Raw genomic sequence first — 26,953 nt, forward strand, 5'->3', positions numbered from 1 at the left:
ATCTGTTTTGGTGTCTACACTGCTGAGGATGTTAACACTACATATGATGATTTCACTGATAAAATAGAAAAACTATACAATGTGCACTGAAAGAAAGAAGGAAAGAAAATCCACATCCAAAAAAAGGGGGCGAAGAAACCATGGACTGATAAATATCTGTCGAAAAAAGAATATGTTATATAAAAGATTTATTAGGCAAAGAACAGACCAAGGAGACCTCCTCCTCCTGAACAAATGAAAGAAATGTCAACTATACAGTACATATGAGATAAAAGTCCTCCTCGTAGTGGTTTCTGTTTATGAATATGAAATTAATCTGAATGACAATATTCAGCTCAACACAGAAAATAAATGCTGTTTAGCCATGTGGCTATGCAGTAGGGGGGAAGTAGAGTGGCGGGCAGCTCCTTTCATGGTGCGCCCTAATGAGCAACTTGTGAATGGGACAATGCCTTGCTCAAGGGCGCCTCAGCAAGGCTTTCTTCGGAGTGTTAGCTGACACCTCCCACTGTCAACTCACACTTGGAGGTGACTGGGCGAGGGCGGGAATCAAGCCACCAATCCTGTGATCATTGAATGATCCACTCTACCAACTGAGTGACTGCTGCCCTTCAGAATGTAATATAATTAACTTTTATCATAAATATTACCATGATTTCTGGTTATGTTTGGCCACCAGAGACGGCCTTGCAATAAGTTAAATATATACAGTATGTGATATAAACACATATATATATTTAGCTTATTTTCAGTGTTGACAGGGTCACTGGTTTGCTCGTAATGATTGTCATCATGCTTGACATGCAAATGTCTCACCATAGATGATGTCAAGGAGTCAGAGTGTGTGTCAAGTAATTACCAAAAATCCAGGCAAAGTGTAGTTTTGAGTGTGGTTTGATGATGTAGGCAATGATGTTTGAACCTTTCTGATACACCGTACCTCGTGACTGATTCACAAAGTAGTTTGCAGGTTTGGTGTGTGAACCACGTGTCATTTGAAATATAAGGCACAGCTAAACGCAATGGAGTCGACCCGCACATCTTGTGTTTGGTTTGGTTGGTCTTTGTTTAGTCATTAGCGAGTGTTTAAAAGATGAAACCAGCCTAGACAGATCCATTCAGTAATTTAAAACTCCCACACCTACGTCACTGACAGTAAATGCAGCAAAGTACAGAACAAAACATCGACAGACAGGAAGACCCACTGCAGTACTGGAGAAAGTTAAGTAATTATTTTCCAAATTTATTCACACTTGCTGTCATTTATCTTTTCAGTCTATCTTCATCTGTGCCTTGTGAGAGGACTTTTCCCAAAGCAGAAGAAATCCTCACATAAAATGAGAACCGCCTCTAGAAAATGTTTATGCTATTCAGAAAATATTTTTTTTATTTTTAATCCTTTTTACTTAATTACAAGTAACAAAAGAGCATTCCTATTTTTAATACTATGTTTTTGTCACTTGATTTTTCGGAGGAAACTAAATTGTAGTACATTTTATTGATCTCTTGATGGCGCCAAAGAGTAAATAATTCCTAATGACTGTGCCGACACAGTTGACTGAATGTATCAATGCTTCATGGGGCTTCATCTCACCATCACAATGTATATTAAAAAAAATCCCAAATTTTTGCTTATTGGTCAGCCCATGTTGACAGTGGATTTTAATTTTTCTTTGGCTCTCTGTAGGAGTTCCATGTGAACCCGGAGGAGATGGTCTCCAGGAACCTCAGGGTTTCCCAGGGCCGAAAGGCACGACCACCTTATATCTGGATGACCTTTTCCCACACTCTTATTGACTGTTTAAAGCAATTTGTATTAAAGAAAAGATGCACGAGGAACCGTGAGTCGGAATGCAGCACACACACGGATGCTGTAAACCAATAGCATGTGCGTACGGTATCCGTGACTACCTACTAAACATTCCGCAATGTAGTGAAGCCGTACATCTTGATGCACAAATAAAAGATGGATTATTGTATTCCAGGGAGGAGAAGAATACCTGTGCCAAGAAGATATTTTGGACTTGCAAGAAATCCAGCAAATAATATTACAAACAACTCTGTGTATACGTGGTTTAGTCCTAGCTTTCTTATAATAGGTATTTACTACTCTTGACATCCAGTAGTACAGCTGCAGCATATAATTTAAAATTTGTCCATTTCAGAAGTGATGTTAAATAGTCTAAATGTACCCATGGATTTTTAAGGGAGGTCCTGGGCCAAGAGGACAACTAGGTATGGATTACTGGGATTACCAGGCTTCAAGGGTAAGTCATAAAAGAGAAATGTCATTCAGTTTGATTGACATAAAAATCTGTCTCAGGGGAGCCAAAACAGTCCTATGGGCAACTTGGTCCACCTGGACCTAAAGTATTGCCAAGGAAGCCTGGGATTAGTGATGAGTAAAGAAAATGAACAAAAAATATCTACTTACAGTATTATTTGTATCGATTGGGGTAGTTCTCTTTTGGCTTGATGTTTCATGTCAAAGGCCCCTCAGATGCTGTGGATAGGAGCCTCTATACATATCGGACCAGACTCTCTCCTGTCTCGTGTTTATTCCACCATGACTTTCTCCTGCTGCAATAAAGCTTCCTGTCACTGCTCTATTCACAACAACAGCTCCTACTGGTTCTCCACTACCTCTCCCATACCAATGGCGCCCATCTCTGGCCAGGAGGTAAACTCCCACATAGGTCACTGTGTGGTGTATGATGTAGTTTCATCTGCCCTGGCATTTCACAGCCCAGATACCACAATTCCTTCATGCCCCTCTGGGTGGAGGAGTCTGTAGATGGGATATTCATTCCTACTGTTGAGAGTAATTAAAAAGTTTTGATTGTACGAATCAAACAAAAAAAATCTTATCCACTTACGTGTACCTGTTGCCTCCTTCTCAACTCACACATGGGCTGGTGGTGAGGGTGGTGGTCAGTCTGACTTCTTCTGTAGCCGGATTTCCTTGCGCACTCCATCATCGAGTGCCAGGGAGTATGTGGCTCTTTTCACAACAATGCTGATCTCTAAAGTTTTTGGCTGACTGCCATCAGTCCCACTGAGCAGTTATCAACCCGAGACCTGGCACCATCAAGGTAGATGACCAACGGCAAAAAAGTTTAATACTTTTACCACCCCTTGCCATTTAATATTCAATAGCAACAGCATTCGAAAAGCACATGCACATGCCCCACATGCAATAATTGAACACATGAATAATTTCACTGGCATGCAGGATTCTAGAGTAGGTTTCAAGTTCATATTTATTTCTCTCAACAGAACCCAAGTGACAATCAGAATACAGTACTTTTTTCCTCAAATATATTTTTTGCTTTTCTTTTTTAGTACGCAAAACAAGAGAACACTCAGTGCAATAAGACAGAGGACTCTGACGGTGCGGTGCTCTCTCTACCTTTTCACAGTGCACGTTTAAACACACAAAAAGATTGTACATCATCATAAGTTTACTTCCAACCTCCACCCACCGATATTGTGAATGGGGCAAAGTGAATGTCTTAAAACAATCATTTTTATAGATTCAGCTTGCATACAATATGAAAGCTTGGCACACACAAATGCACACAGCTCTCTTTTACGTATACACACACATACACGCACGCATGCACGCGCGCGCACACACACACACACACACACACACACACACACACACACACACACACACACACACACACACCACACACACAGAGGGGGTAGAGTGGTTACTGCACTTCCACTCCAGTCTAAGGGCTAACTATTTTGGCAATATCAACATAGCATTTTATTGTGCTGGAGACCCAATTTAGACTATGCAAGTAGTGGGTTGAGGTAGAGGGAGAGAGAAGGGGAGATGTAATCAGCCTGATTGGATGGAATGGAATAAGACTCTGGCTTGTGCCCTCTTGCGGCTACATTGGAATAAGATGGTTAGTACAGAATTCTTTTCTTCTTCCTTTTTTTTTACAAAGCCTCAAAGATCTGGAGGCCCTTGTGCAACCCCCTGTCTGCTCAACTGGGTAGAGCTGTTGCCATGTTGTAGGTCCTTAATGGTTTCATTTTCAGAATGTCTGTCAGTAAATTGTATTGGGGGTATATTGTCAGTGACAACCAATCATAGATGACTGCATGTCACACAGCCAGCCTCCTGAGGCTCTCCCGCTGCACTGGTAAATTACACTTGCTTGGCACAGCTAATTCTTTACTTTTTCAAAAATATATATGTATATATATATATTTAAATATAAGCATAATCTTGAAAGTTATTTCTTAAGCAAGTGCATATGGCTATTATAATCTGCAGTAAAATTAAGAAATGTTCTAAAAGCTCAGGCGTTGATTGTACAGGCTGGTCATTGGCCATCAAGTATTTACACTGTGTCATGGTACTAGCAATGCACATGGCAAAGTAGGGGTGCTACCACTTGCCAGTAATTGCCGCCATCCCCATTTCAAATAACCAACTGTCCAAAAGCGCAACCGCACCCATATCTCGTTGTAACAGGCTTTGGCTGGTTTTGAAATGATACTGTGTATAATGTATGCTGTAATTTACTACCTCTCCATCCCACCCTCATAGAGTGTCCGACAACACAAGAGAATCTTTTCACACTTCCTACATCCTCAAACAACATATCAGCCAACAAAAATTCCTTTAGAATGATTAAACTGCTTCAAAAGGTTCGGTTTAGTGACCACACAGCTTCTTACCATAATATACAAACAGCACACTCCTGTTTTTGTTCTAGGACCAACTGTTGTACATTCTAGAACATACTTTACCAGGCATGGATAGCACTGGTATTTAAAGCACATTGATGTTAATTCCTCGACTTACAATACAACAGTGAAAATGTAAAGTATATATGGGCTGAATTGAATAGTCCATTCATTTGAGTGCTCTTGAAAAAAACAGAGTTGGGCATAAGAAAATTATGCTACTACAGTACAAGTATTGATAGATTATGCTTTCAAATGTTAAAGAACCAAAAGCAGAACAACAAAAAAGAAACATTAGATTGCATCTACAGCTACTATACATAATTTGCTTTTTAATCCTCATTTCATTTAGAAAATATCTATTCATCAAATATCTATCCTACGAATTATATTACAATTAAATCACAGGAAATAGAAAAATATCAAATATCACCATTGATGATAAGAAACATGACAACCTGAACAAGCAGAAATATTGCTATGGTAACCACTATTGTCCTTTGACATCAGCATGTTATCCTCCCCTTGGTGCTCTTATTGGCTGTCTTAACACCTCTAATGTTGCAGGGAAGAATCAGCACAACACAGAAGAATGAGGGATGGGATAATACAGGGTTGTGTGAAGGAAAGGAGTAAATGTATCATTACTGTCAGATGGCAGTGTCCCAGAATACAGTTGTCTGTGTGGGGTAAGGGGGAGGACGAATTTTTTTGGGCCCACTGCTTTTTCCCCAGTCTGACAGGACTGGTGCAGTTTCTAGCTTGCATTGACTCTGCTCCTGATGCCGGTCCTCATTCCTCTCTGGAGGAGGGGGCCTCTCAAGAGATCGCTGTAGGTGTGATTGTTGTCTGGAACGGATCTCCATGCAGAGGGTGCGCTTCCTCTCTATTTGTTCAAGCATGGTGGTGTCTCCACAGATCCATGGCATCTGGGGCATCTGAAGAACCAAAAATGACATTAATTAAATGGGACACAGCTTGTCTTCAAAGTAAATTGCGCACTTCACTGTTCCTGAGACCCGTGAAGTGTTTCAGGGACACTAATGATCATCAAATAATTGTTGGTAAGTAAATAACGTGCAATCAGTATTTCTGTATGATTTTGTAAGAGTTTAAGTCCCAAAGTGATCTAGTGTGATTCATCAAGACACATGCAAGTATAGATTGATCAGAATTTACGGACTATAAAAATCCACCAACTATCATAAGATTTTCATTTTAATAACTTGAATTCATCTTTATTTATGACAAAAACTGAGAAAGCTTCAAAAGAATAAATTAGCTTCAGAAATGTCTCTGGTGAGATAAAATTATAATACAGTTAAAAAACATATTCTTCAGATACTCAAGCTAATCTGCACACCTGACTTTGTTGTGTCTCTGCTGTTCTCCTCTGTGGTGTTCCCATTGGTGAAGGCATAGAAGGTGAGCGGCCACACTTAGGTGCTGCTTTCACGTCTGCAATGGGGGGAGAGATTTTTAAAATGCACATTTTACAGCCAAATGCTCTATTATGAATCAAAATAGGAGGCAATAAATCCCACCATTTCCTGGTCCCATGCCCGTTGGTGAGCTACCAGACGATCTCCTGCGGTGAGTAGGTGTTGTTTGGGAAGATTGGAGACCTGATGCTATGCTGCCATTCCTCTCATGTGCTTTTACTTGGTCTATGCTGTAATTGGGTCTCATATCTCGTCTGGGTGTGCCATCTGATCGATAGCCCCTTTCTTTATTATCAGACCTGTGATCCATTGTGGATGGGCTCTTTGTGCTCTTGGTGTCATGTTGATGGTGGTCTGAACCATTCAGACATCTGTCTTTGCTGTCTCGTCTCACTTCAAGTCCAGTTCTGCTCAGATCTTTACTGTCCTGTCTGGGAAGAAGAGGAGGAGGAAGATCTCCATTATGGCAGCTCCGATCTCTTCCCTCAAGCTTGGATTCAAAGCTGCAGCCAACCCGGTCTTTGCCATTGCTGTTTCTTGATGTCTCTTGACGGTGCAAGATCTCAGGAGGTTGGTCTATTCTACCTTCATGTTTATGCTCTAGTTCATTCCTGACTCTCTCCTTGCTATCCTGTTGTGGTAACAGATCAGGTCGACGCTCTATGCTCTCACGCCTGTATTCTGTTCCAGTTTTACCTCTGTCTTTGCTCTCCTGTCGGGGTAGAATCTCGGGTGGCATGTCTCGGCTTTCATGCTTTGAGTCCATACCATTCCGAACTCTCTCTTTACTATCTTGTCGCGGTAGAAGCTCAGATGGCTGATCCAGTGATCTCTCTCGGCTGTCATTTCTACAGTCTATACCATTTCTTGCCCTCTCCTTGCTGTCTTGTCTTGGCAACAGCTCTGGTGGCTGATCCAACAGCCTCTCTCTGTCCTTGCTATCCTGTCTTAGTAAAGACTCCAATCCATGGCCCCCGGTCCGATCTTTGCTGTCTCTCCTTGGTTTTAGGTCACCATTGCTGATTCCTCTGTCCTTGGAGTCTCTTCTCATCAATGATGTTGGCTCTACACTGCTGCAGCACTGGTCTCTACCATCCCTGTGAACAGGTGGTGCATCTAGACCACTGCAATTGCAGTCTTTGCTGTTACGTCTGTGGGAGAATGACTCTATATTGTGACTCCCTTTTTCTTTGTCTTTATCTTTGTCTTTATCCCTGTCTTTGTCTCTGCGGTGAGTGGAATCTTTATTGTGCCGCTCCTTGGACTCTCGCTTGGATTCCTTGCGGTGACTATGGCGCTCCTTGCCTTCACGTTTGGACTCACTGTGAGACTTGCTTTTGGACTCATCTGTAAAAATGCAGATAAAAATCATTATATGAACAATGAAATGATTTTAAAGGCAAATCTTCTTCAGCTCTAGTTGACAATACAGTGGAAAAAAATTAACTTGGATTAAAAAATAAGCATGAATAATAGATTTTCTACTCCAAGATACTGCACTACTATGATTAGTCCTGTAGGTGTCACTCACTGATGCAGCTGCAAAAATGACTGGAGTAGGATGATGTGGATGTGAGTGAATATTACATTAGTGTTGCACTTCATCATGGTGACACACAAGCATTAGCTATACAGATGTTTTTAGATTCAACCAATTCAAGTTATAAATGTATTGATATATCTATTGCTTCTATGTATAACTCTGTAAAATCTCCTATCATTATATGCTATGTGTCTCTGCATATGTGTTGGACTTTGCTTTTTATTCACAATCAAGTTCATGCTACCATGGACTCCTGTTTAGCGTGCATTGGTAAAATATAAAACCTGTGGACAAAGCACATGCCAACAAGAAACTGTATGTATGCCCCTGATTCAGTGTTTAATAAAGACATTCCAAGTCATCAAAGCACAAAAAATGTGCATGATTGATTTCCATGTAGGCGGAAGAGCTATATCATTTCTATATTGGTTTCAACATAGAATACCATGGATAAGCTTATCATATCATGTGTGTCATACATTACTTTGGTGTGCCTACATATGCATGTATATAAGGGGGTGTGTGCTGATTAACCAGTGGGTAAGTGGGTCAATGTGGAGTCCTTTCCTCAGAAAAAGATAGAGAGCCAATAATATATTCAAGACAATACATAGAAAGTGAAGATTTTAACATAAAAATGTGGACCACTGTGAGTAATTATTCATTTGCAGGAGAATGTATTCATCATTTTAATATAGAATGCAAAAAATAATGATATATTATATAATCCTCTCAGCTTCCACTATTTCCATCTGCAGCAGCCACAGCAACCAGGCTGGCTTAATCGTGAGTCTTGCATGTGCTGATTGGACAAAGTAAAGAATCTGAAAATCTTCAGATCAGTTGTAGATTTGAATTCAGAGACACAGCTATTTCCCATCAGGAGCTCATTGTACTGTTGTACACCAGCATGCCCTAAGCTGTGATTGGCTACATTACCCATGGGGAAGGAATCTGCAAATAAGAAACGGGGATTTCTCCTCCTTCCACTGTTGCTATGTTGTAGTTGCTAAGAGCCCTGAATGAGGATAGATGTGTGAACTTTTTAGTTTTCACAATTTATATATTTATGTAGGAGAATTCGAGAGATTTGTTTTAACTTCTAAAATACTTATGTAATGGAAACATCATCACTGTAGAGGAAGTAATATTGTGGAGATTATGTATTTACACACACACACACACACACACACACACACACACACACACACACACACACACACACACACACACACACACACACACACACACACACACACACACACACACACACACACACACACACACACACACACACACACACACACACACACACACACACACACACACACACATATATATATATGTGACCAGGCTATGTGTGGCCAGCCGGACAACACCGAGACACACACACAGTCTGAGGGCTCCCCAAATGTGGGTTCTATTTCCCGACTGTTCTCCCCCCCAACTCAGGTAGAGGACAGCATTAAATTTGGTCGAATTGGCAGTTTATTAAAACATAAACAATAAAATTTCCATTTACCTCCCCGAAACGATTTGGAGGATAATAAAGGAAAAATAAAAGATAACAAATAAAACTTTGATTAAAACTAAAACTTTCACTTTCACCTTCACAAGACAACACCAGACAAGACAAGACAACAGTAGTGGCAATTTCTATAAAATAAAATACACACTATTGCTATGTTGTAGTTGCTAAGAGCCCTGAATGAGGATAGATGTGTGAACTTTTTAGTTTTCACAATTTATATATTTATGTAGGAGAATTCGAGAGATTTGTTTTAACTTCTAAAATACTTATGTAATGGAAACATCATCACTGTAGAGGAAGTAATATTGTGGAGATTATGTATTTACACACACACACACACACACACACACACACACACACACACACACACACACACACACACACACACACACACACACACACACACACACACACACACACACACACACACACACACACACACACATAAATACATCCACCTTGTTTGTTGACTGAATTGTTTGTAAGTTGTTAGTTATTCAATTTTTATCTATAATCACCATTTGAGGTCATTTAACTGCCATTACTAATCTAAATGAAATTAAAGAGCATCCAAAGTCCAGTGGATTGATTTAAACAGCTTTGGGTAGCCATGACCTGGATAACTAAAAACCTATACAGACATTGAAATAAAAGAGTATAGAACTGTAATGTTACTTTTACGTTTCTACCTCTGCTGAATGAAATTTATCATCAGGGGGTGTAGAGGCTAAACCAAGCTCTAAGCTACTGAGGTATTCCACTGCAAATACATGGATGATGCACTAATGTACTTCCTTGTAATCAAAAGTCTGACATTCCACTTTATGCTTGATTACTTTGTTTTATTTCCATTAAGTTTCTCACTTAATTTGACCAATAGTTAACATCAAATAGTAAAACATTCAGCTGTTAATGCTTCTTGGCAGAAACCCAACTTGGCCAACACTAGTTCCTACTTATACTTCAGCACCACTTATCCCCAAGAGAACAAATAGATCATTTGGCTCTAATGGGGGGGACATTCCCATTAATATTTTAAAGAAATAGGAAATAACGGGCAGAGTTTCTTACAGGTAGCCTATAATCTACATTGCTGGCTCTAACTTTCAACCTGACCCGAATTGTGAGCCGTCTCGATGCTTGTGAAAGTCAGTCCCCGTGCACATATATACATTGTGCATTATTTGTTCCCTATATATATATATATGTGTGTGTGTGTGTGTGTGTGTGTGTGTGTGTGTGTGTGTGTGTGTGTGTGTGTGTGTGTGTGTGTATACGTATATGTATTTATAATTATATTTATTAAAATACATTTATTTAAATAACTTAGAATTTATTTATTATAAACATTTATGTTTGTACAATTCGAATTGTAAGGCAGGTTATGAGTTAATGTTAATTTAAAAAAAAAAAAAAATTTTATTGCTGAGTTTTGAACTGCCAGGCAGGAGGCCTAGAGGAAGACCAAAGAGGAGGTTTATGGATGTAGTGAAAGAGGACATGAAGGTAGTTGGTTGTGAGAAGAGGATGCAGAAGACAGGGTTAGATGGAGGCAAATGATTCGCTGTGGCAACCCCTGAAGGGAAAAGCCGAAAGGAAAAGAAGAAGATTCCTTATTGCTTCTTACCACCTTTTAATGCACCCGACACCGCGTTGAGTTCCTCGTGTGGTAAACTTTACTGTACCTGGCAATAAACTATTTTCTGATTCTGAACTATTTTCTGATTCTGATGGTAAACAATGTGGTTGAGGGGATACAGTACAACTTTGCAAACATAATCATGTGGTCACGACCAAGCAGTACAGTCGCTACCGTAACAGCGCTGTCACTACCGTAACAGGGAGTGTTTTGTACAATAAAATAAGAACAAATTTGTTAAATTAAATTATATGATAACTATTAGTTAAATGTGCATTCAATGTAATAGCTAATTAACTCTGAGATCTTTAAGATCACTGTAATTCATTTAACAAATTTTTTTAAAATTAAATTAAAATTAAATTTGGATGAGTTTAGGAAAATAAACTTTGACGTTTAACAATTGATGTCAAGTGATTTAATTGTTAAAAAAATTCATTCATTTTAGAAATACATTTCTAAAAATATTCTTTAGAGGGTGTATGGACAAACAATTTCATCAAATTAATATAATAGTTTTTTATAGCAGTGTGTTGCTGTGTTACGGTAGTGACACAATGCAGGAGCGGGAAAACATTTCAAGAACAGGTAAGGCATTAATATATGAAATTTGACTACGCCTTTTCCACATTTGTATTGTAGAAACATGGCACAATTTATGTATGGACAACGTTTTTGGAGAAAACAACTTTTAAAAATGTGTCTCCAACCCTGAACTTTGCACAAATTTGGTAGAGTGGCCAATATATATATATATATATATATATATATATATATATATATATATATATATATATATATATATATATATATATATATATATATATATATATATATATATATATATATGTGTATATATATATATGTGTGTGTATATACTGTATGTATATATATATATGTATATATATATACACACTGTATAGAATGTGCCAATAGAATGTGAGTACGGTATCACATGACTGCGTACCAAAAATCCGCGATGAGGTGAAGTTGCGAGCGTTGATGCGTGTGTTCGCATCAACACGATGTTTTAAAACCAATTTAACTATTGTAAAAAAATGGTTGCATTACATATTAAAATTGATTGTTAATTTTAAATGAATAACACTTGCCCTATGACACACTGAAAAACTTGAGCATTTGTGAGAGTTTCTACATCTTGTTTGCGAACTTACATCATTACGTGCAAATTGTGTTTTCTTTCCTAGTTTAAGTAATTACAGCTCCTTTATTTGTCAAATCAATCTCATATGATATTAAATTATACACATATGATTTAATTCTTCTCAAAGGTGTAGTTAAACTGTATATTTTCTTCACGAAAGACATATGTATGTGCAAAAATGTTGCACTTTGTTGTACTATGTTCTGATTGTCAAAAGTTTGAAGTGACTCACGCTCTCCAGGTTCTTTGGACTTCCTGCCACTGGAATTCTTCTTCAGCATATTCCTCCCTGTGGTGAACAGGTTGGTTAGCTCATCCAGTGGGCTGGTTGGTGTCCGTGAACGGCCTGTTGACACATTCTGCATAGAGCCGTGAAGTCGAGCCACGCTATCTTGAGGTGGTGAGCCTTTGCCATGCGGGGTGGCAGAGGCACTCCTTGGCAGACCCCCGGGGAACGGCATTGGTGTGTCAAATGGAGGTGTACGCATGAGGCTGAGAGGAGTGAGACACCGACCCATGCTGACCGGTGATGGGCAAGCAGAGTGGCTGCGCTGGTAAGAGGAGGAAGAAGATTTGTAAAGGGCACAGGGTAAAGGAGGAGCAGAGGAGCGGCCAGATACAGTGAGGGTTGGTGTGGCAGTGAGCTCCCTGCGGATGTGTGCAGAGGGGGGTGGCTCGGTGGAGGATGTTGGAGATTTGCTATAGGATTGATTCTCCAGCATGGGCAATTTGGTTACATCTAGAGGGGTCAGGGGAGACTCATCTGAGTTGGGTGAGCATTGGGCTGGTGATGGTGGGAATACTAGCAGAGGAGGACGATGAGTGAGTAAATTAGGAAAGGGTGCTGGAATGTCGCAAAGGGGAATGTTGCGAGGTGTGGAGCAGCGACTGAGAGGTTCAGGGTCATAGGGTGCCGGAGTTGGGCAGGCAGAGCGACATCCCACAGGGTCAGTTCGGTACTCCATGTCATCCAGAACAGGGTACTTCATTTCCTCATAAACGGACTCTCCTGGCTCTTCATCCTCACTCTTTAAGGGTTCTCGTGCTCCAACATCAATACCTCCCATCTCTATGTAGACAGGTTCATCTTCACAGTCATCTGTAGGGCTCTCATCACCTTGCGGAGGTGAGGGGTTGCGTTTGCAGGGGGATGGGATGTGGTGGAGGGGTTTGGAGAGACAAATCCCACTTCCCCCATGGGTCTTAATGTAGGACTCATCAAAGGAAACACTCAGCTGTGTGTTGGGGTTCCTCTTAGGTTTGGGTGGGGGCACCCTCTTGCAGTCCTCACTGCAACCTTGAGCTGCTAAAGGACAGAGAGAAAAAAAGTGAACAAAACAATTAGGAGTGGAATAAAGTGAAAATCCACTATAAAAACCAAACTCAGACACAACTCCAAGGTGAGGTTCTACAGTCTTTATGCACACATGTGTTGCCATTTCCTCTAATTATCTCTCAGTGACTATCACCTGAGTAATGTGTTTCTAGTGGTACCATTCAAAACAACAGGCTATGTATAAACCTGGGTCTACTCGCTATCTTCAAATTAATCCTGTTCATCTTTCTCTTTATGTTGAAATGCATGTTGAGCCAATCCAGCATCCAGGTATTCGGTCTTTTGATTTATTCGTTTGTTTAAACACAATCTGTGAGACTTAAAACTCTTTCAGCATAATTAGTTTAGCAGCATTCACAGTCATCTGAGTTTCCATCTCAGTCCTGAGTTCAGCTTCTTGTCTCTCAAGCTGCTGTTTCCTTCTGAGCATTTTACCCTTGGTTGTTAATTCAACTTGTTCACTTTCCAAATGTTACTTAAGGGATGTTCTTGAGGCTCTGGGTGAACATGATGAATGTTCTGAACGCACATTGGAAATACTCATCTTTGGTGCAGTGTCATGAAATATTGTATGACCCATTGTAGTGTCGCAGTCACTTTTGTATTTTTATCAATCCGTGTTGATACATCATTAATTAATTCATTTAAATGAAGATTCTCGGAGGATACCATTCACCTTGAACTTTTTTAAAGATTTCACAGAGCCATTTAATCCATGCAATTGTTTATGTACTGTACTTCCATGAACTCATTTTCCATTTTTTGTTTTAACCATTTCAATATTACATGCTTCCTCATTTTAACGCCTCTTGATCCTTTTAAGTGTTTCTGCGTATCTTGTACGGCAGCGTCAATATTTTTCAGTATCTTGCACTTGATTGGCAATGACAGAGTTTGAAAAACAATCCACTACCATTAGTATTGGAACAACAAAAAAGATTCGATGTCGCACACACCGGTGAACTCAAAACTCTTCAATGACATGATGTCAACGTTCCACACAGAAGTACATCCAATAAGAGGTGCTCTTTTAATTTCAAACTGAGAGGTAGGCCTACACAGCTGCTTGTAGTGTAGAGAATCAACCTCAGAGCAAAAATCTAAAGTATTTTCCGTTAATTAAGTTCAGTTACACTTTAAACATTGTTCAAGCAGTGTAAGACAGGTTTTTGACATTTGTGAAATATGCTCTTAAGTCCAGCCTTGGTTGACACCCTCTGATGCTGTACCACAATCAAGAAGAAGAAGTATACTTTATTAATCCCCGCAGGGAAATTACAGCTTGTAGGGGGGACAGCGCCTTGCTCAAGGGTGCCTCGGCAGTGGCTGGGAGCTGACACCTCCCACCATCAGCTCACACTCCGGTGATATCATGGTGGGAGCGGGATTCGATCCACCGATGGCTGGGGCGATCTGTCTATAAGACATCTGCTCTACCACTGAGACACTGCCGCCCCAATCAAAACACCTGATGTGAATTTACTTGCTTGTATTTTATTGGAGAATGTTCAAGATTTCAAGATGACTGTCCCTGCTGTGCAGTATGGAGGTGTGTGAAAGGTTGGTAATCTTAGTTTGCTGTATTCGAGTCGAAAATGTCCATATTCTTTCCATCTAAGGTAGTGCAAGCCATGGTCAAGAATCGTATGAATGTATTACTGTATACCTGCCAAGTACTCCCCTCAAGGAACACACCCCACCTGCTTAATGGAGACTAGGTGCTGCAGTCACCTGTTTCAGGAGGTTGTAACCTCGTGCATTTCTGCATTACTTGGATTGGAAAAAAATTAACAAATCATAATTTAATTCAAGACTTTCATTCACTGATATATAAGATGATATCGTACAAAAAAAATCATTTCATTTAACATTTCACTATTGTACTATAAATCAAAAAACATTATGGCACCAACACTACGGTCATATGTGGGTTAACATGTACAGTGGTGAGCAGTATCTTGAGTCAGATATGAGGCATACAATGCGCCCTCGCTCATTCGCGCATCAACGCTTGCGACTTCACCTCATCGCGGAATTTTGGTAGGCAGTAATTGTGATTCTATTGGTCTACGGCAGTAGTTCCCAAACTTTTCAGGCCGCACACCCACTTCTACCTCCCGACTTAGCTGATGCACCCCAATGCCCGAAACATGAAAAAAAAGAAAGAAAAGGCATAGTCTTTATAGCCATACAGGTATCAAGTTTAATAATATAGGCTCCTGTTAACACAGAATAGATTGTGCAATAATGGGCCTGATGATCTCTCACTTTAGAAACAGTGGGGAGAATAATACCAACAATATAAAAATGACAATAATAATATTTTAAGTCAAAATGGTCGCCGAGCGAGCCGACTACAGATGAGTGATGAACAGCAGTTATTACTATGTAACAAATAGGCCTATTTAACAAACTGTAACAGTTATTAAATGGTAACAAATATGCTACTCCACCACAAAGAATCAAAATAACATAGGCCCAAGTTCAACATCATATTTTCTCTTTCAAGTATGAGTCTCATTGTGTTCTTTACCCCCTTCTCCCGATGAAGTGTCCGGGTGAGTTTTCTGTGTTCTGTACTCCTCATTTTCAGTTTCCCCTGTCTCGTCATCATCACTCTTTTCCTGCTCGATTTCTTCAGCCTGGTAGACTGCACAGCTCTCAGTTGTGGCCAATGTATCCTGTCCTCTTTCATTTCTCCCAGATTTAATACCGGACAGACTGCCTGTTTTCAACCAGTTATGCATTTCGGCATATTATTGTTGTTGCTATCACAACAAGCTAGCACGTAGCTAGGAGACAGCCAACTGAATTTTGGGTATTTTTCTTTTATTTAAAATTTTCCCAAAACGTTTTTTAATTGAAAATTACAAATGATTTATGTGAATGAATACGTGAATAAATATTAAAACTGTTAATCCTCCATTAAAAAGTGTCTAAATTATTTATTTAATTATTTATGTATTTCAAGGTGCTCAGCTGCCATTACACTCGCGCACCCCCTAGCGGCAGCTCGCGCACCACAGGGGGTGCGCGCACCACACTTCGGGAATCCCTGGCCTACGGCATCCAGAAGTGCGCTATGTTCTGTGACTCTCGGACTTATATGAGACAAAAAAGTGCTTTAAACAGTTGATAAGAGCGTGGGAAAAGGCAATACAGATAGAGGGTGGTTTAATATCAGTGTGGGGAGGGTTCATAAATGTTTCAATTACCTTAAATAATAAGATAAATAGTTTGTCGTTCTTTTGCAGAATTCGTTTATCGCGTGTGGTTCCTGGAATGCATTACCCGCGAGGGACGAGGGTGCACTGTATACATGTTTCTAGGTCACATATACAGCAGTGTAGCAGAATCCAAGTATGATATCTGGGTCACACACTGTGGAGCTTTTTTCCTTATAGTGATGACGTAGCATTGCAGTGTGAATCTCTTTAGATGTGGTGCATTGAGGCTATAGTACAGTACTGACAGTGATGAGATATTACCATACAGTACACTGTAGACAGCACCCCATACTGCACTCTGTAATTTAATGTCAAACAACAAGATGTTTAGGACTGTCCCTTTCCCTGACAGGCAGGAAATGTGTGTATTTAAGAATCAGTCCATGTCTGAAATCTTCAAACTGCAGATTTTACACCTTTAATAATTCAGATGCCAGATGGTCCCGACACACACACTTCAAATAACCATATGACTCACCAACAGCCCAATGTGCATGCATGTCTGCATGCATGCATACACACAGCGCACATGCCTAGACATTCAGCAAGGGAATTAGGACAGGTAGTTATGCATAAAATGCCTCACAATTTTGCAATCTGCAGAATGCGGTAGACTATCAGTGTCAGTGCTGATATGCCGCAAAAGGCTCAGCATATAAATATAAATAAAGAAAATTATTTCTCTGATCTTTTACTGATGGTCATAAAATCGAGAAAAAGCAACTGATTTGAAGTCATGCAGAAGGTGAAACAAATAAATAAGTCTGACAATCAATAGAGGAAAGTAATGTGTAGTTATATTTCATTGCCATGCACTTACTGTACCTATAAGAAGATGAAACAAGACTTTCGTTCCACATGTTTTCTTCATTACCGCTTATTAATAAGGTGCTAATAAACAATTTGATTAAACCCAGATGCGCTCTGGTATGTGTTAACTGTACTGAGATGCTCCACACAATAATGTGTGCCATCTCTCATTCATCTTTACGTGTGTGTACATCGAACTGACACAGTTGGGTCACTATTCCTGTTTTCACCAATCACAAAATCCAGGTTTGCCTTGGTGATCTTGAGATGGGTTTCATTCATTCATTCATTTACACAAACTGCTTCATCCACTTGCACGGGTCACGGAGATTGGTTTCAGCACCCTCCAAATATCTCTACCTCCCTGTCCCTTCTCTTCCTGTCTCCAAAGCTGCCTTTCTCCCCACTGAAGCGGATGTGTTTATCTGTAACACCCTCCCCCTCCCTCCCCTCCTGGGGAAAATAAATCTAGGTCAATCGCTCCTCCTTAATGAATGAATTCTACTCTGACAAGCCCCTCCTCTTCCCGCTGCAGCGCCAGCGACAGAACACGCAACCCTCCCCTTAGCTAGGGCCACCCCCACGCTCTCACTCTGATTTGCTCAACTGCCTCACACTCCTGCATCTCTAGAGCCCCATTGGCTCAAATCACTCAGTCATTCTGTGATTGGCTGAGCTGCAGGGGGTCTTGTTTCTGTGGGATGGTTGCCGTGGTGCCCAGGAAGATCTGTGTGCACATAGAGAGATCCCCACCAATCTGAGCCAGGCTGGGCAACTCCCTAAACGTTACAGCAAAACATCTGAACTGAAATGGAGTCAAAGCTTCCTGCAGCTGTGAAGCTCTCACAGACACATGCTTCAGAGGTATCAGTATGCTTCAAATATCATTGTAATTATGCAATACTTATTATAGAACTGTCGAGGTACATGCACCTTCTTTATGAGCACTCAGAACAGCTTTGAAAATTTATTGAGAGACCATTAACCTTCAAGAACCAGCACGTTGCTCTGTGCCTTGACTGGGGTGAAGGTGTTAGAACTTCATTTGAGTACTCAGCCTTCATCACTACATCAATTACATTATTACATTACGCTTAGCAGTGCACACTGGAACAATATTCAAAGCTTGAGCAAAAATCATAGTCAAATATGTGTGTATGTGTGTGTGTGTGTGTGTGTGTGTGTGTGTGTGTGTGTGTGTGTCTGTCTGTCTGTCTGTCTGTCTGTGTGTGCGCATATGTGTGACCCCAGTGTGACAAAAAAATAAATAAATAAATAAATAAATATATATATATACACACAGTATATAAGCTATAATGAAATGCAAAATGAATAGGATGAGATATACATTTCTTCATCTTGACAGTCATGTAAAGGAAAAAGCAAAAATTTACATGAAGTCAGAACTTTAATCTTTTTAATCTTGGTCATGTATTTTAGCTCTAAATTGTGGACTTAATTGCCCTGGATGGCATGCAGACTGTCTTAAACACACTTCCGACCACAACGCCTGCAAAAAAAGATCTTCCGACCAGTCTGGCAAAATTTTTACCACTCTTAAAGATCTCTGTATAATAAACATAGCTGTTTATTAGTGTTTTATAACTACACTTTAGTTTTTTTCCTCATCAATGTCTTGCTCAGGTATTTAGTTTGCAGGTTGCTGTGAATAACAGAACACTAGGAGAAACAGTGCTGAGGAGGTTATTGTGGAGAACATCTAAATATAGCTCATCAGTTTGGTGCGAAGTGCCACCACCACTCACCATCACATATATCCCCACGGCAGGTGGATATGGGACTGTGGTCCACTGCATCAGATGACATACTCAGCTTGGTGGCCGGATCCCTCCTGGGTTTGGGTGGGGGCTGCTTCCTGGAGGTCGGGCTCCCCACTTCCTCCTCTCCTCCACCCCCACTGTTCCCACCACCGACAGAGTGGAGGGACTGGGAGCGTACGGAGAAGCCCTGCCCACAGGCGAGGGCATGTGAGTGGTGCATGCGTTCCTGGGGGTCCAGCATGGTAATAGAGCCCATACGTAATTGCTTCCCTTCAGTTACTATGTCCTCACCCGTTCTAAAACAGAAATAGAGGAGGCCAGACACATGGTTTAGAGAGGTCAAGGCAACACATATCTATGTGAATATCAATGATACATGAAATATCATAAACGTCATGGGACAACAATTAATATCCCATATTCCATACAATTTCCTGGAAGTAGTCAGAAAAACCTCTAACAGACATTTAATGACATTGTGGAACATCTCCAGACATGCTTATGTTACAGAAATAGGGAAGAGCATTGATTTGAGTTTAGCCCTGCCAACAACAAACAAAGATGGGGCCACAACCACACACTAGGTCACTATGGAAAACCCCCAGCGTGTACACAATCAATCACTATAAATGGACTATTAGCCCCACTGGATCATTAACGATGTCTGATCCCTCTCTCCCTCCCTCCCTCCCTCCCTCCCTCCCTCCCTCCCTCTCTCTCTCTCTCTCTCTCTCTCTCTCTCTCTCTCTCTCTCTCTCTCTCTCTCTCTCTCTCTCTCTCTCTCTCTCTCTCTCTCTCTCTCTCTCTCTCTCTCTCTCTCTCTCTCAGTATGTGGCAGGATAAATAAATACATGTGACGGTAATTAAAATAGTTTAATACAAAAAACATTGTGTTTGCAAAGTGAAGTACAACTGCACAATTGATCTCTGTAGTCTTTATTTAGTCTGATATTAGCGTCACAACCGACGCCAATGTCGAACATTTGTTTAACAAATGACACATGAAACAAGATGAATTAGCTTGTCTTTCTTGCTTGTGTTAGTGTGTGTCTGTGTGCCCGTGTGTGTGTGTGTGTGTGTGTGTTTGTGTACATGTGCGCATGTGTGTGACCCCAGTGTGAGACTTTGCTGACTGTGGCTCCCTCCAGGCGAGTTGCTGAACAGAAGGTGTTTGGTGGGGTGGGTTCATTGGTCAGGGGCTTAACTTTGCCTAGCAACAGGGTGCCCATAGAAACCAGACATAAAACCAGCTGCCCACAAATAACAATAATCAAGTGCACGTGTGCCTTGTATGCAGATTTTATCTATTTCACATTTTGTCTCTGCAGCAACCTGTGGAGCCACATTGAACTGTAATTTTAAAAAAAGCTGGATAGAAGGTTGGCATTATAAGGATGCAGGCTCACTATGAAAATATTTGTCATCCATTATTTGGGAAAAACATCTCTTAATGAAAGCTGGAAATCATCAATGACATTCAGCCACAGGTGTCACCAGCAGTGCCCTCCCTTCCATATGTTTTTAGAGTGCATATGCTGCAGTCATAGACATATATGTGTGGGTGGGTGGGTGTGACTGGAGTAGTGGTGACGGGATTATTTATAGGATATTTGCCCAGTGATTGGCTGGCGGACAGACCACAGGTGCACTTGGAGCAGTTGGAGCTGACTTGTCGTCAGGCAGCTCTGGTTCTCTCACTGTGACACCATGGGATGTGAAAAACATCACAGAAAGAACCAAAAACAAAGAAGCAGGGACATCTGCTTCCAAATGCAAAAAAGATGCCTGCCTCTGAGTGCATGCATGTGCGTGTGTGAAGGTAAAAGAAAGACGACGGCAGTCGTTTTTAATTTGCAAGCATATGTAAATACAAGTAAATGTAAATGTGTGGTCTTTGTGTGTGTGTGTTTGTTTGTGCACCTGTGGATTGTGTGTGTGTGTGTGTGTGTGTGTGTGTGTGTGTGTGTGTGTGTGCGCGCGCGCAACTTCTGATGAAATGCAATAAAAGAAACCCAGAGCCAGACAGCAGCAGGCAGGAAGGCCCGCCTCACTAAAACCTAACGTGCCGATCTGATTGGCCTATGACTGTTCCAGCTGTCACCAGGCAGAACACATCTCCTGCAACAGAGCTCACATTTAATCCCACTCAAACAGTTTTTTCTCCTCACTCCCTCCACTGTTAAACAAATTTGCTTTAACCCTGAGACACTCGTATGAACCATTTGTTCTTCCCTACTCTATTCAAACAATACACAATCTATTTTTGTGTCATTTATATGCACAAATGTAATTGCAAACAAAAATATACACATAGGAGTTCATATGCCAAAGCAAAGTGGGCACGCAAGCCCTCACACCCTACCTCAATATTGGTCAGTCATTGTAAAAATGGGTTGTCTCATTGACCTACTTGTAGGCGTCATAAAAATTTCAGTTGTATTTTAAATTTCTCCCCCTGTGACTGTGTATTAATATTTTACCTATTTCTACAGCTGACAGGTAGCAGAAGCTACTTTCCACAGACATCACTCCATCCCATTCACCTCAAGTTACTGTGCAGGAAATATTGTCATACTGTAATACTAATGAAAATAGAAGCTGGGGAGATTTTGCTGGCAAATGATAAATGAGAGTTCAGAGTAGATATTGTCTTGTCAAAACTGAGCTATTGAACTGTTGAACTGCAAATCAGCTTTGAACATGCAAGAGATTTGCAATGTGCATCGAATATAATGCAATGACAATGGCTGAGTGGAAAAACAGCTCATTTTGAAAAGCTTGACCCTTTGACAGAATCATGTTGGGGTTCAAAGTGTCTCTGAACAAATCAGTTAAGATGAGCCACATCTGGTCATGTATGCACACACGCAGCTTCTACAGCTACACCAATGTAGTCATCTAAAATGCTCAGCAGCTGCTTAAATATGCCACGCCTTGTCAGGCAGACGGACTGAGCACAAATGAATTTTAGATTGCACAACAGTGCTGGACAATTTCCCTAAGCCTTCCCATTATTAACTGATGTTTGTGTAGCTTTCTACATCATTAGGGCTAATTGTTAGACCATTAAAGCATTTCACTTCTTTATAGATGTGAGATATAGAAAAGCATCCATTGCTGCTTATGAGTTACATTGACCTCATTTTCATAAATGAATTTTGAAGATGAAATTTCGAATTGATGAAAAGCTATTAATTCATGATAAAACAGCAGTTCTTTCTTTCAGCTTTCTTTTATTTCACATAGAAATGTTATTATAACACATTTTTACTCTTTGCTTCCTCTGTTATCATCCCTGTGACTCTGTTACTCATAAGTGTTTTACGCCATCACACAAGCACACCACATCCACGCGTTTGTCACACTGCACACACTGTCATTTGCTTCAATTCTGTAATGCTACACAGTAGCACAACTTGCTTGCTCATCACAACATGTGAAACCTGCTGGAGCGACATGCATCTTCTTGGCAATGACACAACTTTCAACACAGATGAAAGATTTTCAGCCTACAAGACATCTGGTTATGCTGTGAACGACAACAGCATAACCAGATGTCTCCATCACGTCTCATATTCTCACTGGCTTTCTATCTCAGTCCACCTAATTTCTTCTTAATTTTAAACATTGCCCATCTTAAGATGGAGCAGAGATGACTTTCATCTAAGGGCATGTCCTAAAAAAAGTCTAAAACTAAACATTAATTATCATGGGATGCTCAAGTCTGGACTGACAACTCCCAGAATATGGCAACCTGACATTGCCGTCGGGAGCCTCTGGCCACATGTCCCAGTTCCTGACAAGCTCTTCCTAAATTAACTCAGTTACATCCTTACAGGACAAAGTCCCACTGGTGTGCTCTAGCACAATTTGTGACTCTACTTCATAAAATGCTGCTATGCTATCTCAGCCCATCCCATCCCATCCCATTCGTCCCATCCTATCCTTGGTCTCTGACTTGCTTTAGTGAAACTGTTTCTTTCTTACCTCCGTATGGCTTCCTCCTGTTTTCTCTTCTTGTCGTTTTTCTCCTGCAGGAATGTCATATTCCTCTCATTCCTGGCATGGTCCAAGTTCTGAGCTACAAGGCCATTGTATGCTCTCAGCCCCTTCTCTTCCACATACTGGAAAAAATGAAGTGTTTCTTCCTCTTTGGAGCTCATCATTCTTCAAGTGCTTCCACAGCATTCTGATAGAAACAAAGGGAATATCCGTGACATACTAAATATATGTACTTCTAAGGCATGATATATGAGTATGGTGTGAATGTAAAACAAGCGTACTATTTAGTCAGTAATTATTCTTTCGACCTTCATTTTTTAAGGTCAACCTTGGTGACGTGGAAACCAATGAAGCAATATTGCATCATCACCCTGACTTCCCCACTAAAGTGAATATGTGGAAGATTATTATCTTGTGGTTTGTTGGTTTGTGTGTGTGTGTGTGTGTGTGTGTGTGTGTGTGTGTGTGTGTGTGTGTGTGTGTGTGTGTGTGTGTGTGTGTGTGTGTGTGTGTGTGTGTGTGTGTGTATGTGTGAGTTTATGGCCTATGAAGGATTCATAGATTTGCATCATACATTTTCTCCACAAGAGCCAACGTTTTCCCCAGAGGGTTGCAACAACTTTCGTTATATATTGTACACATACAAACATGCAGATGAAAAGCCTTAATGCACATGCAAGCAGTCAATTGATAAACCATATAGCTGCTGCTATACATAACCTTCAGTTGCAGTGTATCTGTCTTCTCATTGGCTATGGATCAGTAGTGGCAGCTCATTTTCTCAGTTGTGTTAACACATTTTCTGGCTGAAATCTCTGCTTGTAACCAAGTGGGTGTCTGAATTAGACCAAAAAAGGCCTTTCATCTTCTGCAGTTTTAATATGTGTTGAGCTCAGATGTGAAAATATTGCACTCCTGGGACCAACCACAAAGAGTAAACGAAAGCAATCTTTCTAGACTGTGAGGCATGGTTTTGCATATACAGACAGCAGCATCGATCTTATGTTTAAGATCTAAAAATAATCTCCTCTTGAGTTGTTCCTTGCTGTGTTTTGATCCTGCAAGAAAAGATTATTACTGACAGCATCATTGTCACAGGAGTGTGGATGTGTGGAGTAAAGCCTCTTCAGTGAAACATCCAAGACTATAAAATCAGGATTCACTCCTTCTAAATGGGAGTGTTTTGAAAAGAACCTTATTTGCAGCCGGTCAAATGGTGTTATTCTGTATGGATGCATCTGCTTCATGCCTTTGCCTTAAAACATGCAACCGCATACAAAAGCATGCACTATGTGCAACAACAATATGTGATTTTGGAAAGGCCAGTGGTGGAAGATAAGAAGACAGTGCCTGCTTTATGTAGGTCAGTGTTTTCAGATCAGCCTAAGACTCATGCTTGTTTACGTGTGAGAGAAGCACTGTGTGAGCATGAGTGTGCGAGGAGGGGGAGGGGCCTTGTGATAACTGTATGTATGTTTGTGTGTAGATGGGTAAGGGCATCCAGGGGTGGGGGTGGGGGTGGGGGTTGCCAGATGGAGATTTCAAGGCCAACTGAGAGACCGCCATTGTCTAGCCATCTTCAACATCCCTGTAACATGTGTCTGTCCATCATGAAATCCAACACAAGGCTTAGATCAGTCTGTTCGTGTGCTGGTTCCTCTCCATTTTAAGTATCTTCCCACCAAGCAATGGTTTTTACAGGGAAAAGGACAGGAGTAATAGCCAACAGAACAGATTTGATATATCAGACAAAGTTCTACAGCATGGAATCTTTGTGTCAAAGGGTACAGATTTGTCTCCATGATTTCAAGTTTTTCTGAGTGACCATTGATCTGAAGCTGTGTAAAGGACATAATTCTTGGTTTCTGCTGTGAAAGAAATGCACCAGTTCGACATGATTATGGTGCAGGGACGGGAAGTCACAGTTCAAACACTGTTTGAGCTGAATTAAGCCTGCCTGCATAATCCCTGTAAGCCCGCAGCAGCACTATACACTAGAATCAGCTTGTTTATCATACTGTTTTTACCAAACAAGCTTTTCACATTGGATTGTTCTCCAATAACTCAATGATATAAATAGCAGCTCTTATTTGGTAATTTCAGTAAAACTTCAATTTAGTGGCCATTTTTCAGACAAGTTTTATTTTCATCTCCATTCTCACACTTTGTCCTTCGCTTGGTAATTTTTGTTTTTTTTAAATTTAATATATCCTCTCTTTATCCTCACTTTCCATTTGTCCCAGATGACACAAGCCGTGACAGCTGGAACACAGAAGTGCACTCTTGCTGTAGAATTAAAAGAGAGTGGCACACCGTTTCTGTTTCCAGGCAACCATGTCACATGAGAAGGGCAGCATGGACATTTTGGAGACATGATGTCAGAAAGATTGCAAGGCCAATTGTAACATTGTCAGCCAACCAGCACCCACCTGTCCACATACGCACACACCTCGTTGACATAATCTGTTCCCTAACCTCTTACCTGAGCTATGATGATGAAAAAATGCCTAGCTTTGAACCTAAAGTTAAACTTAAAATAAAAACCTTGAAGTGTACAAGTTAAATCAACCAAAATGCTGTCACTTTTCTAAATGTTTCCTTGCTTTGCTGGTTTAAAATTTTTTGTCTTCACTTTGTAGCAAATATAAACTCAAACCCATACATCAATGCAGTAGTGTGGACCAAGTAATACCAGACTAACACAGGTGTTATACTTGTATGCTTTGGGATGTTGTTTGTGGTGTGTAGAGGAAATAACAATTCATGCATTATGATGTGCATGCATGAGCATTTGCTTACATGTATCTATATGGGTTTATAGGTCACTGCTGTGTGCTATTATGCATACTTACAATGGAGCTGGGTCCCTGCTGGTTTTTGGACCAAAGTGTCCTCGGTCTTCCCTTGATGAGACCAGTGCTTGTGAGTGAACTGTAACATAAGCAGGAGCACCGGTGCGCTATTCCACTTAAATCCACATAGACTTGCATCCATTGTATGGTCACACTGATTAACTTGCTAAAGGGCGTCCATGTGACCCAGGATAAGGCTGGTGCAAAAGGGAAGGTAGGCCATTGGGTGCCCAACCCAATGCTCCCTCCCTGGCACTAAAGTGAGGTGCGATCCCTTCGGTCCAGATGGTGCCAAACTCCAAGCCAAGTACCAACTTTGCTACTCCACACATCTGTACATGCTAAAGACTGGAGGAATTCACAGTGTGACACCAGAACGCAGCTACAAGCATGATAGCAAAGACGCACTGGCACGATTTCACATTAAACTCCCTTTTGCTTTCACGGACCAGGCTCTTACAGTCTCTGGAGTCTCTGTGATGCTTCCTCCCCACAATTTCTCCCCGTAGACGTCTCAAAGTGCTGCACAGGTAAAAGGAATCCTCATCCAAAGTGTCCCAAAGGTTCACACACACACGTAAAGCACAGTGGTCCAAGTTTAAGTTCCTTACATTTCTGCCGACTACCTCGGTCCCTCTCATCCACACAGGTCTGTACATTCAGTCTGTGCTTAAGCAGATAACACCGGGCTTCCCAGCTATAGATCACAACAAGAACACGCCCACTGCCCAATGTAGCCACCTTCTACGAGAGCGTCATCCACTCACCCTCTCCCATTCCCTTCACTGCATTCCTATATCTCTCGCTCTGTGCTTTTTCAACTCCTCCTCATGAGCACTCAAGCCCCGTTCTCTCTCTGGTCGTTTAAGGTTTTGTGTCGTGTGTCTCTCCTGTCTTCTCCTCTCCTTTTGCAGC

At 40.9% G+C, this 26,953-nt stretch overlaps 1 protein-coding gene across 2 annotated transcripts; it reads right to left on the bottom strand.

Annotated features, from left to right (window-relative positions):
* Window positions 1-3,277: 3,277 nt before the first annotated feature.
* Window positions 3,278-26,953, bottom strand: nyap2b (neuronal tyrosine-phosphorylated phosphoinositide-3-kinase adaptor 2b). Of its 2 annotated transcripts, none has more exons than XM_068340801.1 (7): window positions 26,039-26,953; window positions 23,172-23,373; window positions 19,170-19,480; window positions 12,263-13,333; window positions 6,255-7,499; window positions 6,074-6,168; window positions 3,278-5,648 (listed from the first exon to the last, which is right to left on the bottom strand). In XM_068340801.1, the coding sequence occupies exons 2-7, from the start codon at window positions 23,348-23,350 to the stop codon at window positions 5,361-5,363; spliced, it is 3,189 nt and encodes a 1,062-aa protein (XP_068196902.1). In that variant the 5' UTR covers window positions 23,351-23,373; window positions 26,039-26,953; the 3' UTR covers window positions 3,278-5,360. The 2 variants fall into 2 exon arrangements, with proteins under 2 accessions (XP_068196902.1, XP_068196901.1); XM_068340800.1 differs by having other exon boundaries at window positions 12,263-13,336.

Source organism: Antennarius striatus, chromosome 18 (assembly GCF_040054535.1).
Source record: "Antennarius striatus isolate MH-2024 chromosome 18, ASM4005453v1, whole genome shotgun sequence".
In the NCBI taxonomy this organism is placed as follows: domain Eukaryota; kingdom Metazoa; phylum Chordata; class Actinopteri; order Lophiiformes; family Antennariidae; genus Antennarius; species Antennarius striatus.